The sequence below is a fragment of the Anopheles coustani genome, chromosome 3 (assembly GCF_943734705.1).
Source record: "Anopheles coustani chromosome 3, idAnoCousDA_361_x.2, whole genome shotgun sequence".
Taxonomy (NCBI): domain Eukaryota; kingdom Metazoa; phylum Arthropoda; class Insecta; order Diptera; family Culicidae; genus Anopheles; species Anopheles coustani.
In genome coordinates, this window is record NC_071288.1 from 31,221,624 (window position 1) to 31,236,507 (window position 14,884).

At 45.9% G+C, this 14,884-nt stretch overlaps 2 protein-coding genes across 2 annotated transcripts; both read left to right on the forward strand.

Annotated features, from left to right (window-relative positions):
- Window positions 1–7,833: 7,833 nt before the first annotated feature.
- LOC131272405 (uncharacterized) lies at window positions 7,834–12,348 on the forward strand. Its single transcript, XM_058274129.1, has 5 exons — window positions 7,834–8,470; window positions 8,557–8,633; window positions 8,797–9,956; window positions 10,029–10,473; window positions 10,917–12,348. The coding sequence occupies exons 1-5, from the start codon at window positions 7,834–7,836 to the stop codon at window positions 12,105–12,107; spliced, it is 3,510 nt and encodes a 1,169-aa protein (XP_058130112.1). The 3' UTR covers window positions 12,108–12,348.
- A 1,853-nt stretch (window positions 12,349–14,201) lies between these two features.
- Window positions 14,202–14,768, forward strand: LOC131259326 (uncharacterized). Its single transcript, XM_058260794.1, has 2 exons — window positions 14,202–14,513; window positions 14,608–14,768. Exons 1-2 carry the CDS (start codon window positions 14,202–14,204, stop codon window positions 14,722–14,724), a joined length of 429 nt encoding a protein of 142 aa, XP_058116777.1. The 3' UTR covers window positions 14,725–14,768.
- Window positions 14,769–14,884: the final 116 nt, after the last annotated feature.

The window sequence follows — 14,884 nt, forward strand, 5'->3', positions numbered from 1 at the left end:
ACAGTCTGAGAAATCGCTTCCACTCACGATACCTGTCAAGACAGTCGAAGCTGGGACTATACCGAACATACATAGTACCAGTGCTCACTTACGCCTCCGAGACATGGACTCTGTCCAAATCTGACGAAACCCTCTTAGCCGTGTTCGAGAGGAAGATGCTCAGGAGGATTTTTGGCCCCGTATGTGAGGAGGGACAATGGAGGAGCCGCTATAACGACGAGCTCTACGTGCTGTACGGCGACCTTACTGTCGTACAGCGAATTAGACTCGCCAGGCTCCGGTGGGCTGGTCATATCATGAGAATGGCACCGGACGACCCAGCCCGTAAAGTCCTTTTAGGCTGTCCCCAAGGACAGAGAAGGCGTGGTAGGCCTCAATTGAGGTGGAAGGATGGCGTAGACGAAGCCGCCAATAAAGCCGGGATACGGAATTGGACCAGCGCACTATGGAGCGAAAAGAGCAAATTGCCGGGATAAAATTCGGTATCAATTGTTTTGCAATTTTTCCATTGTAATATCGTGTAATACTATTATATTACACGAAATTATGATCTTTCTGGACAATCCCGCCAGGTGGCGCTGCAAAAACCACATATTTTTGGACTTTTCTATGGGTGCATTATTTTTTCAATCTTTTTTATTCATATTAACTTAAAGATTTTTTTTAGTTTGATATAAAACAAACTTTAATTGAAAATATTTTTATCTGGAAAATAATTGATATTCAAAGCATCTAACGCGGACATAACTTCTGAACCATTCTGAGCTTGTACCATCATATTCTTATTTTTGAATTGACAAGGGTCTGTTACTATTTGAGGGGCTGTAATCTACGAAGAATTTATTGCGTCTGTGTATGGGATTTGTTTTTTATTTTTCAACGATTTAGCCAGAGATATTGTTGAAATGTATGGATCGGATGATTGTAATGCTCTCATAAAAATGTCTTTAATATTGAATTCTCGTTATATTTTACGGGCGTGTTCTCTTCTATCCTGTCTGTATATTTTATTTCTACCTTCTACTGCTTCCTCTCCTAAGATTTACAATGATTTCACCTACATGCGCAAGAACTTTATGGACAGTAGAAGGCATTTTGTACTAATTATAATGATGTATGTAAAACATGTATGTGTCTTTACACTATATACAAATAGTTTTAGGATTTAAAGGCTGTAAACAGTTGATGGTTATTAAAATATTTCGAAACCTTTCTATAAGTTCTGTTTCTATTTACAAAATATCGCTCAATTTTTCTATGTTTGAAAAAGCCCGACGACAAACATTTCCCGTCGCACTATTTCCACCAACTTGCCTTGGTTCATTTACTTTAACACCAAATTCCTTGTACATCTTTTCCAACACAATTTTTTTCGATCATTGTATATGTTTTTATAATTTTTAGTAACATTCCATTTTTTAAAATTCAATTCTGTACGAAATGTGAAGCAAGCATTCGAAAAATCTCATCCAACAGTGCAGTGAAGATATTCCATAAGATAAATTCTCAGGATTTGGAATAGATTTTCTAAGTGCTCTACACTGTTCATTTCTGTTGGTTTTACACCACATATACAACATGTTTGCATAGACAGAGTGTCGGTTAAATATGCCAAAACTTTTCCATCCATTAAGCTCATGTAAAATGAATAGTTTACCGCCACATTACTTGTTTCATTTAGCTGAATTGTATAAGGAACAAACCTGGTTATTTGGCTTTTGATTTCGTATACTATTTGTATAACTTTTTCTTTTGAATCTTTCGCAAACTTGATCACAATTGGCCTGCAGAACCAACACTTTGGGGCATCAAGTTTTCCAGATGATATCTGAATTGTCACTAATGAACAAAAGACGAATAGGAGTTAATGCCGATACTAGTAAATCACTGTCTGATGCAGTATTTTCTCCGGAACCATGAAGCGGTTGATTGTAAATGCTATGTCCACTAGATCCGTCAATGCCCCACGAGCACAATAGTACGACGCTTAGTGAATCACACAAAGAAGATGAAAGGTGCCGCAAGATTTCTGCTTTTTGTATTTGTATTTGATTTCTGCATTTGTATATAGTCTACACGCAGTGTGATTGATGCTTACGGTTTGATGCTTACTTTACTTTCAATGAACTTCAACGCATACCAAATGTTTTCCTTGCAAGAAGCATTGTTTATCAAAACGTTTATGATATCAAAACGTATATGATATGAAAGGGTACAAACAAAACAAAATGTTAGTGTAGGGTACATTATTCCGAGGAATTCTGGGTATAAAAAGATGGGTTTGTGAGCTGTAGAACAAGTAAAAGCGACCTAATACATTCAAAGCAAACCAAACCAATTTTCATTCTTTGCAGTGACTTGGCTTGTCTTTCTCCTTTTACGTGATGTTCAACCACTACCCTGTTTCACATTTTTCATTGAATGATAATTTCAAATATTTCTTACCACACACGATGTTGCATATGGTATGATGGAGACGCCTAGTAGGTGATAAACTATAAGCTTCACATATAAAGTGCTGAATAACGTAAAGATGCGCGCGTATGCGCAAACAAAACTATCATTTATTGTTACAAAATATTCTAGACTATAAGTGGGGATGCATCATATTACAATCTTTCACAATCCTTAGCGATGGCGTAAGGTTAAAAACAGAAAATTGAAAAATTTTCCGGGAGTTTTGCGAAACAATGCTTAATATTTTTTGACATTCAATTTCAATTTACTCAAACTGTGAACAATTATAAAGCAGGATAATATACCTTTCCAAAACTGTGCTGAGGTGTTACAGACCTTCAAAGTTGATGGATTTTTTTAAATTTTTCACGCAATATTTTCACAAATCTTGATTTTGACGGGCTGTTTCTCAGAACCTGGAAGAACAGAGGCTCTAGTTTTTGGGTCATTTCTTAGTTTCATCTTGTAGTTTAAGAAAACATGTTTCATTTTTCTGAAATCCAAAAATTAATTTTTCGTGCAGCGTGGCGAGCGACCGTGAGCGGTTTCGGATGGAGCTTCGTCAGGCCAAGACCGCTCAGCGGTTGTAGCGCCACATAAGTAAGTAATTCGTCTCGTGTCTTCTCACTCAAAGCCACCTCCTTTCTCCGACCTGAGGAACCCGCGATGTTTCGCAGGTTCACGCCCAAACACGCCAGTTCAACCCCCCTCAACTAACCCCTTTACTTTCCCAGGGCAATAATGGCATCGGAACCGTCGGATAATGGCTTTATAATGCTCATGGGTGTGCGCCTCGGCATGGTTATCTTTCTTTTTGGTGGATCATTTCTTTTCCCTCTTCATAACGGATCATCAACGGATCGATGTTCTTATTTGGGAACGTACCTTGACGAAGCGTGCAAAAGGAGATTTTTTTGGGGGATAATTCTTTTCTTTTCGTTTAAATATCCTAATCTGAAATTGATAATTGTCAGCAATACTACTCCATGGGGCCAAAGTATATTGTAATTTAATGCCCATTAAGGGCTTACTAGTTCTTTTTAAACATCTACCTTAATAATGGGATGATAATAAAAATGACTTCTGCGTTTCCATGCTAGCAGATTAAGCGATATTTCTTGCAATAAAGTCGATTGAAGGCATCAGCAACGCATTGTCTGTTAGTGTGAACAGTAATTTAACAGTGCCACAAGAAAATCAATGGGTATAAAAATAAAACCCGTAAAAACCCACACTACCGCAAATAGGATCGTTGAAAACGATAAGATAATAAAAAGAACATTTGGGCTTTGGCAACATTTGGTCAAACATTAAGTCCAAACCAACTGTTAGGGCACCAACCGTACAAAAAAAAAGAAGGAACACCGAAAGGAATGAATGAAAATTTCCGCGTGGCCAAATGAAGAAATCCGTTCGGCGAACGAAAACAAACGAAACGCGAGAAGGCAAAAAACATTTGTTCGCTAATGCTGCAAAAGGGTTAGCAGCATATATTTTATGTTCAAGAAGGCGCAGCTTAAGGGGCGGAAGACCCAAAGGGGACATCATTGGAAGCAAAAAGACGATATACCCCGCTGCCAACCCGATCTCAAGCCGCGGAAACACTTCAAATCACCTGATCTTTCGTGATTTATTATATTTAATAACAGAGCGCACGGTTCGATGAAAATAATAAACAAGTGTAAATGAGATTGATGCCAAAGGAAAGGAATGGCTGGAGAGGTGATCGGGAGGAAAGGTAGTGGTGGCTCTTGGTTTGTGTGATGCGGTTTTCTTTTCGTTCATTCCTTTGTCACCGGCGCTAGGAAGAGAGAAAAAAAAGAGCTCCCATTCTTGCGTCTTGTTAATCCTCCAAGGGATTTTGCTTTTTTCTTTGAGCGCGCAGGGTTTGCCCTTTTTCTTGCTAAATTAAATTAAACTGCCCGGCAATGAATCTTGGCTCATTGATTATCCGAATCGGCGTGACAAGGGTTCCGTTGCAAAGTTTGAAAGTCTGCGAAAGATGTAAGAGCGCAGACCATGCCGACACGATGATCGTGGGATTCGCGTTGCCGGTCGGTCTCGTTCAACATATTTTCTAATGACTTAATCAACATGTGTTTGGAGTTTGCGCCTGATGTTGCTTCCAAAGGCTTTATGTTGAGAGATATTAAAACTGAAGAAAATATCTCTTGCTTTTGATCGATTGAGAAAAGAGAAAACGACATCTTATCCGGGCCTAGTGTTTGATCTCAATTTTTCATGAGAAATTTAGTATACAGGATGGCCCCGGTTTTCGTCACCAAACGGGACTTTGACAGCGACGTAAACCGAGGCTAGCGGACTACAGTTCTTACGTTTATAATACCTACTCAAGACTTGACTGACACAAAGCAAACGTTGGATGTGTACATTATTCTCGTCTGAATTTTTAGTGGTTGATATGAAGGTGTTCTTGAAACTTTAACAAAGTGTGTGTATTTTATCATCAAATCAATGGCCACCAACCGTTTTATATTCCGTTTTACTTCTTTGGTTTCCATGTAGGTTTACAATAATGTAGTTCCGTATAGGTTTACAATAATACATTCAGTGCTTCAATTGGAAGATATTTTTGATTGAGCAAAGTAGTTTGAAGCAGAAAACCTGTACCACTTGTTTATGAGTCCATGTTTGGATCTTCTGTCATAAAAAAGCCTTGAATCATATGAGTAAAGAACAAAGCACGCTACTATACACCAGCTTCGAACGATTTGTCAAACGACGAAAACCGAGGCTGACGAAAACCGGGGCCAGCCTGTACTAATACATATGTTGTGGTAAAATAAATGTAATTCACTTTCTTTGAGATAGGATTTTTGAAAAGATTTAGAGGAACTTTAGGTAGGACAAAGTTTCAGGTGTCCTGAGTTGTGTTATATCGGACTGCAGGATTGTTATGAGTTTTTGTGCAATTTCCGAATTGGTTTTCATACACTTTTTTTATTGTTACTCCGTCAGGGTTTCGCATATGGTTGACTTCCAAGCGCCAAGAATAACGGAAGCACGTGGGTACTCTAGAAACCCCGTTTGCTGGCAAGGAAATTCCCCACATTTTCCCGCGAGTAAATCATATTCACCCAACTGCTCGAATCGTGCAACGCACAGCATCTTCTTCGTTCGCCGTCACGCCTATGATCAAAGCAACCCCACCCAAGAGCTGCTCGAATCAACCTAGAATCCACCACATGCTGCAAGTGATCATACCAACGCCAACTGTGAGCAACGTTCTTGTGCTCAATAAGCAGACTTTAGCTGTAGCTTGTGCGCCTACAGCATTCATCATTGATCCAACCGCGCACATGTCGCAACAGTGCACTTGGGCTAAGGTCAGCGCTGCAGCGGTGTGTGAGTGTGTATCGCGAATATCACCGCAAATGCATCATACAACCGGGTGAGAAGAAGGGGACAGAACGAGAAAGGCGGAGGTGGTCCAAACAAATCTAACAGCGATAATAATGTGCGCGACCGGCAGCAACCCGCGGCATTGTAGTATCACTCGCGCACTTCACTGATGCATGCATGTGTGTAATTGTGCTCGTACAGTGACGGGTGGGGGCTTTTCTGCTCTTTTCCACCAGCTTCTCCTCAGTACTGCAGGCAATTGCAGTATCCATGTCCCGTCGAGTTGCTGGAGAAGATTCAGTGCATTAGAACGCGAACACGGAGACGGATTGTATGGAGCCAAACGCTGTGCGCCAGAAGTGAGTTGGTATACGTCCACAGCTCGATCGCGCTACCGCTGTCTTCGAATGCTGCGTAGAAGAAGTAATCTGCATCAATCAGCGATTTCAGACGAACTGACTGTCGCTGCTCCAGAGAGGCACACATTTTTTGCTTCAGTAAGTCGCTGCTCTTCGGGACTAACTCGTCACGATCGCGATCTCTTTGGTGCTGGATCGATCTAAGACTGTATCTGCACAACCAAGGCCAGCAACAGCAGCAGTAGCAGCGCAGCACAACCAGCAGCAGCGGATCGTTGCTGTGGCAATCATTCTAAATGAAGTGAATTGGTTGTTCCCTATTTTTAGACCCATCATCGGTACACAAACCATCTGCAGCCCCACAACCGTGTGTCGGTGAACGACGTTCAGTTCATTTGCACAAACGTTCGGGCTCACGAAGACCTTCCAGTGTAGTATAGGGCGCTGCGGAGGAAAGATTACAGCACCTCTCGGGACTCGGTTACGGTGCGCAGCTTATCAGCAGAAAAACGCGCTGATAAAAGGGAGCTAGTTGTTGTGCAAGACTCTTGTTTGGGGTTGTTTGCGCGATTAGAACGGGGCACACTTTCTTTACGCTCCCCACAGCGGTTTCGCCACACACTGTCACACAACGGAGCGCAGCAGTTTGAAGGAGCGCGCACACATGGTCTGTATTTAAAAAATGTTTGATTCCGTAGCATAACTAACACACTACAGTCACACCATGGGCACGATGGCGACACATCAACCGGGCCAGTAGTTCATCCGTTTAGATTCTACCGATATTCTGGAGCAGGAACTGTACAAAGCGTGCTGGGGCACATCTGATGCAGATCATGTGCAACGAAACGAAAAAGAAAAAAAAACACATTAAACGTGCGAGCGAGCATTCGACGAGAATCTAGACTCGATGACACGTGACTGGTGGAGCCAATCAAGAACCAAGTCTGGTTGGCCTTCGCATCTAGTTGTGATCTTAATGCGACTAGACGCTGCGTCCTTCTGCTGCAATACACTCGCTTCAGAAGTTTATTAGCAACGGCTCTCAAGAACGGTGGGATTCCATTTACATTCGGCGTCAAAGTAGCACCCGTTTGACATTATACTTTATTAGTTGGATGCTCAACACATCCTCACCGATACACAACGATACGGTCCAACCGCTCACGTGCACGTGTACGAATTTGTGGAACATTTTAAAATCATTATTATCGCCGTTATCATTGGGGGACTGTCAAACTCCATCAGCTGACGAGGGCTTGTTTAGTTGCGGTATTACTGGCATCGTTACTAACCCTGTAACCTGGTACAGAGGCGCATGCGTTTAAAATGTCATTCGTGTACAGAAATACCGAGACCAGCCAAGTTCTGTTGCGATGAGCAAAAACAAGAGCCCCGTGTAAATATTCGTTGGCTTTCGTCGAGAATGGGTCATCTGGTTTTATTTTTGAATAACGCCTTTTAATTGTGTGTAGTGAAAAAACGGGCTACTACGTTGCCGAACATGGTAGGCGTCGTTGGCATCGGTGCACGTGCTGGTGTGCGGTGTTGTTTGCAAATTTCGCTCATCCTCACATTACCTAATCGTTGCCTGCTTTTTACTACCCATCTTGCAGGAAACCCTTTCGCCTCCGTCGTACACGCGAACCCAAGCATGGACGTACCATCCATGGTGCGACGCTCCGGGGACAAACTAATCGTGCGACAAGTGGTTAGCGGCCAGGAGCAGGAAGTACTCGGTGAACGAACCATCAAGACTGAGGTGAAAATCGAACCGTCGCAGCAGCAGGCAGTCGACAGCGAAACACTCCTACCGTCCAGTGACCTAGTGGTGAAAACCTTGTCGAGGCAGCGAAACGGCTGGAACCGAAACGGTGGGCGCGAACAGCTGCCCCAGTGCAAAGTGAAGCGTAACTACTCGTGCCCTAGTTGCGCCTACGCTACGCAGAATCCTCGACGCTATCTGACGCACCTACGCGATACGCACGGCGAGAAGATTAGCATCAACGAGTGCCAACGATGCCTGTACGCATCGAAACACCATCAGAAGCTGGTGCGCCACATGCGGATGGTGCACGGTATCGTGGAACCTGCCAGTCGGACCACTGTTAAGCGTGAGGAATTCTCCAGAGAGGGCAAAGATAACGTGGACCTGCTGACGACGGTAAATGCTTTCTTTGGCCAGCTAGCGCCAAGCGAGTGGAATACCCAATACGGCCAGCAACTTGTTGCGTCCGACTTACAAAAACTTTTGAAGCAGTTAGCAAACTCGTGGAACTCGTCAATTGCCGGTAATTACCTTGCCCACAGGCCAATGTCAGCACGTGTTCCCCAACTAATATGCTACCGTGTATTACGGGGTTTCGTTTGTTTGTAGCTAACGCCGAGCTTGTACGGAACGCCTTAAAAATTGAAATGGATCATTTGCACAACGCTGTCAACACATCCGACATGGTAGGATAATTTCCATACCAAAATATTTAAAAATCGTTTTACACTTCATAACATATGTTTACAAAAAATAATCGAATTTGGCAATAGTCATCAGTTTAATTTTGACATTACTTTTATCATTATTATATTGTTTCTGTTATTTGAATAAAAATTATGTTTCCAGGATACTATCCAGTTCGGAGAACCAGGCAAGAACGTAAGACGATCGATGGAAGAAAACGAACTGACGCCCAGAAAAAGGCCAAGACCTATCCCCAACCTCATACCGCTCGCCTCACCGCCAACAGTTGCCGTCAGGTCAGAAAAGGACCTTCTCAAGCCGGTTCCAATGTCGTTGCTGATGCCGCAGGAAAATTCCACCTCGGAATGCCAGCAATCGTCCAGCAACGCAATGACCAACCAGATGCCGATAGTTCTAGACTCACAAATGAAATGTACCTTCTGTGAGCTGTCCTACGCAACGACGTCCGATTTGGCAAACCACATCGATGCAGCCCACAAGGAGGATCTTTTCACGTCGTTGCTGCAGAAGTCAATCGATGAAACGCAGCAGAATTTGTTTCCGCAAAGTGAAACGGGCGACAGTGCGTCGAACGAGGTGTGGAAAAGTCTGCTGGAGCTGAGCTACGGTGGGTCAGATAGTGCGGCCAGTGGGCAGGTCAGCGAACAGGACGGGAAACAGTCGACCCACCCGACCGAAGACGATGATGTCGAGATACTGGAGAGCCGGACGGAAACCTATTGCGGCATCGAAACGGCACCCGGGTACGGCGAGGTCACCAGCAAGCTACCGACCAACGATGCGAACGCTCCGAACACGGTGACGAAGAAGGTGTTCAAGTGTCCACACTGTTCGTTCTGGGCCTCGACGGCTTCGCGCTTTCACGTGCACATCGTGGGCCACCTGAACAAGAAGCCGTTCGAGTGTTCACTCTGTTCGTACCGCTCCAACTGGCGCTGGGACATCACCAAGCACATCCGGCTCAAGACGATCCGTGATCCGAGCCACAAGAATGCGGGTGTCCTGATGAACGATGAGACGGGCCGCAGGAACTACACGAAATACAACAAGTACATCACGCTAATGCAGATTGCGGACAATAGCGTGAAGGAGCCGGTGACGTACCCCAAGCCGACCGCCGAGAACACGATCTCGGATCTGATAGCGGCCTGCAGCACGTACAATATCGATCTGAAGGCGTTTGCCAACATTCCCGGCTACAAGACGCTGCTCACCAAACAAATAGGCGACGAGGTACCGAGCGGCAATGACCCGAAGCAGCACGGAGACTTTCACTTGAAATGTCACCTTTGTGGGCTCAGGTATGCGTCCAACAGTCCACCCAGCGCGCGTCAAATTTACTTACATCCCAACGACCTTTCGCTCTATTGCAGGACTTCATCTACCGAGGAACTGCTACTGCACGCGACGTCCGCACACGCCGGGCAGACGTTCGTGCAGCTGCAGGACGATGTAAGCGAAACCGACGCAAATGGGGCACCGCCACCAGCACCGATCGAAAGTAACACGCCACCGCAGCCAAGAAATTGTACGCCAGTGAACATTGTTTCCGGCCCCACGCCGGTGCCGCCGACCCCGGCGGCGCTCGGTAGCCTTAGCAAAAGTGCAGCTAACCCTAGCGGCGAAAGCTCTACTAACGGGACTCCACTACTAACCACTAGCGGTGCTGGTGACCGTACCAACCCGGCGGAAGCGCAGGGACCGGGTGAAGGTGGTGAAGGTGGCTCGCAGCGGATGCCGGTGCCCACGTGGCGCCATAACGCACCGTACCGCTGTGGCCATTGCCACCAGGTTTCTAACTGGAAACATGTTATTCAGGTACACTTTCCTTTTACCATCGTACATGTTTTTTTCCTTTGTCATTGGAAAAGCAACCAAAATCTGTTGCATGACTACAACTGTTTACACCTCCAGACTTACTTGAATATGTTAAAAATGGTATTGACATGATTTCTGCATGAGTTAAACAAGCAAATGTTATTGATGTACTAACCTTATAAATTCCATAGACAACTGTTTACTGGTGTGTTGCATTGAATGACTACGTTCACTAATGGTTATGGATTGCGTTTGTTTATCAACTAGTAATACTAAAGTTCAAACACAGCGATTCGGACTTTCAAATAACACTTAAACTCATTTTTTCATGCTTTATAACTGTTTTGCATCTAAAACACTTACTTTACCGACGTGAACTTTTGACAGCGGCAGGCCATTTACGTTTTTCTGCTTCATTCCGTTTTCCGTTGTCATTCTGACAGAGACATTGCCGGCTGAAGCACAACGGGAATGTTTTGATTGAACACATAAATTCAGAAAGAGACGACCCATCGGACGGAGAAGGCGGTGGCCAAGCCCAAAGGCACACGAAACAGATTCAAAACTCTATCTACGTCGTGGAGGACGGCCAGCTTTCCAACACCGCTTCAAGCGAGTCGCTTGCGGGTTCCGCACCGATCGCTCCACCACCCCTCGCACCCTTCAACTACGAGGAACTGGGCTACCCCGTGGGCAGCACGCTCGAACCGATCGTGGAAATCTTCGACAAGGATCCGGCCGACTTGGTAAGCTTAGTGGGCGACAGCTCGACCGTGCTGGTAAGCAGCGGCACGGTAGCCCCGGCCGTTCCCGGCGACCAGCTGAACTGCGTATCGTGCCAGTTCCACGCGGAATCCGTCGAGCAGCTGACGGAGCATCTGGAGGCGCACATCAGCAACGGCCAGCAGCAGCGGGAGGGTTCGTACAACATTGCTCCCACGACCTTGCTCGATCCGGTCCCGACCGTCATGTTCTACTGCTCCAAGTGTCCGGCACGATTCTTCGATCGCTGCCACGTGGTGGAGCACGAGGATCGCCATGCGAGTGGCAGGGGAACGGCGTGCCCACTCTGCACCTACACCCCGCAGGCTGACGAACCGAACCGCCATCGGGAGGTACACTCCGCTGCGTACAACAAAAATACTGAAAATTTGCAAATTTTCCTCGCCGAAAGCAAGGACTATCCGAAGCCCCGGCTCGCGATGCACGAAGGCGCGGACGGGTCGGAGGTCTGGTGCGTCGAGCCGGCCTCGGAAGAACCGCCAGTGACCTCACCGAAACGGTCGAAACGAACCAAGCAACAGGAACCACGCAGGAGCGTGGACACGGCGAGCATCGGCACCGATCAGCCACCGCTGCGGTCCATCTTCCTGTGCGAGTACTGTGATAACGCTTTCGATGCCGAGTCCGATCTGAACGCGCACGTGCGAAACCACTTTTCCGCCATACTGGCCGCGCAGAACGTGGCCTACTACACATCTTTAAACAGCGCGCTCCACAAGGAGCAGCAGAAGGTGGAGCTGGTCGTGACCGGCACGCAGTCAACGTTGCCTTTGCACTACGCCTACGATAACACACGCCGCAAGGAGTGGACGGCCTTCTCCAAGACCGACAACGTCCTGCTGAAGCTTTGAAGCGATGCGGACATCAGGCTAAGATTTCGTTATTTCTTATTTTATTAAATTAGGCGTAGAAAGTGTTCCAAGAACTTTAACCTCTATGTATATGGATGGGGAAATGATCGTGTTGGTAGTTTCTAGTGGAGCGAAAGTATCAAGTAGTCAAGCTGTAAAGTAGGATGGGAGCCTAGCTAGCCATACTTTTGGCTTCGGAATAGTATTGCACCGAAATAAATCATAACCGTTGTTACAACCCCTGAAATCTTCGACGATCTTTCATTCATAAATGCATCCCGAAGGGACAGGAAGTTAAAAAGCTTCCCCCAGACCTCGCGTTAGCCCCGCTTCTTCGCTCTCGCTCGCCGGTGTGGTTAAAAAAATAACATAAGACAGACAGACTTAAAAAAATATATACGGTGGTGGTACCACGAACAACAATAGGTAACGTCCGTTTTTCCCGCAGGGTATAAAATGGCGCTAGGATGGGCGCAGGGATCTCTTCACTGCGACCACAAACCACAAACGATTGCGGGGCCACCACCTTTACCAAGACTACCTGCCCCTTCCCGCCACGGGCCAGTTTTACGGGGGGTTTGCGGGGATTTTTGTTTATGTTTTGAAAAACGATAATGCGACCACAGGAAGGCGTTGTCGTCGTCGTCGTCATTGTCGTCACAATGGACAGCTGGAGGACCCAACACTTACCTTTGGGTCAAGCAAAGGATGGTGACAGGGAGGGCGGATCGGTGCGGGTCCCGGTGAGGACGGTTCGACACGTCCAGCATTCATCAATGAACGGGAAATACCAGCACAACGTTCATTGACTTGCCCATTTATGCGTTCTTTTTTATGGTAGATGTACCCGTGACTATCTATTACTGGACGCCTTCTCGGCTCGGGGTAGTCAATTGACGACAATATTTTTTTTTTTCACCATGAAAATGTGCGGACTACCATTGGTAATGTTCAGTATACTGGTGGACTGTAGCGCCTAAACTACACAGTCATCAAGGACCAACTAACCGAAGGACAGCGAATGAATAGGCATATTTTTCCAGTCAAATAATGAACAAAAATGTGGAAAATCTTACAATTGCTTCAACATTTGACGATATACACAAGGAAAGAGTTGGAAAAACCAAACAACACGTGCCTAGAGTCGGTACTTTCGCCAATAAACATTAAGCATTTTCAAAAGTCCTTGTACAGTCCTTCGATCTCTTCTGTTTCATAATAAACAACAGACAATCTTATTTCTTTGCACCATTTCCGCCATTTTCTGTTCCACGTCCATCTGTTCGTAGAAACAAGAGCTACAATCTGTCGCCATGCCTTCCTTGAGAGTTCTTTTGAACTTCCTGTTTTGTTTCCGTCCGTAGCATATCCGCTTTTCATTCTCGCATTTCCGATTGACAGTAAAGGGTAAGTGGATAGGAGATCCTTCAGCACCGGCACTCGGGGAACACTTCCTAAAGTACTTTTCCCATACAGCACATCGATTTCCGGCCGGTTTTGCCGATGGGAAAATCATTCACTGGTCTCTTTCGCTCGGTCGGCTCAGGTTGATGCAAAAAATGTGCCGAACTCTTATGGACCCTACTGCTGCTGATGGTGCCCAGTCCTCTACCCCTGGTAGACCGATCCTTCCTACCTGCTCGCACCAAAGGCCCCCAGTAGTACAGTGCCTCGAAAGAGGGATGGCCAAATGTTTCCGGTATTTTTCCCAAATGGCTGCCCGGATCTACCCTCACGACGCTCGTTTTATGAATGAATGACGCGTACACCCAACAACCCTTTCGAGGGCATTATAAAAACGGCTAACCACTGGCCAGGGTGTACCCTAAATGGTGCTTCATGCGGGCCATTGCGGTAAGAGATGTACCTTGACTTGACCCAGGGCAGCCATTAGAAAGGAACGTGCCAGCACTTCTGAAAGCTCATTCGTGTCCTGACGGTTGCAGTGTGTGCATGACTAGAGAGGAGAAAGGCTACCGCAGCATAGTATTCGGTGAGGAAGGCTGACCAAAGTTTCGAACCCAGCCGTTTTAAAGCATTAGTGCGTGCTAGACGATCAAAGACAGCAACTCGAAAAGAAGCAGAGCATCGAAAATGATGCAGTACAACGCAATCAAACTCGCTCCGTTTATCCTCCGTATTACCGTGTTTCTCTGCTGTACCATGAGTCTTACGGCGGGCCGTATCGTGCACCGGATCAGTGACTTCAATGCACCGATGGCAGAACCGGTACGCCAGTGTCGTGCCATCTGCCTTGCGATGCATCTGCAGGACGAGATCAACAACATCATCGTGACAGACGAGTGTACCGATCGGCCGAATTGTTTCATGTGCTGGGACTACTGCAAGATCCTCCACGAGGAAAAACGTATCGTGAGGAACCTGATGTGCAGCGATGTGATTTGCGTAAGTACCATAAGCAACATCCAAATAATACGCCGCTGGGAATATAATCGTGTTACTAATCAACCTTCTCGTTCTTTGCTACGTCTCATTACAGTACTCGGGATGTAAAACGGCCTGCAAATACTACGGCGACTTCTATCGGGATCTAAAGCTCACGTCCCTCGACAGTTTGCTGCCGGCGGTGGGAGCAAGCAAAGAACCAAGCCGTTAGCAAGAACCTCAGCTAGGTCTTGGCTGTTTAGTATTGTTTTTTTTTTCTTTTTATGTGTAACTGTTACTTTCGCCAGTGGCCGCAGTCGGACCGTGCGATTCATATTGTAGATAAGATCCCGTAGTCCTATTTAATGCTTGTTGAATATTTTGTAGTTGAG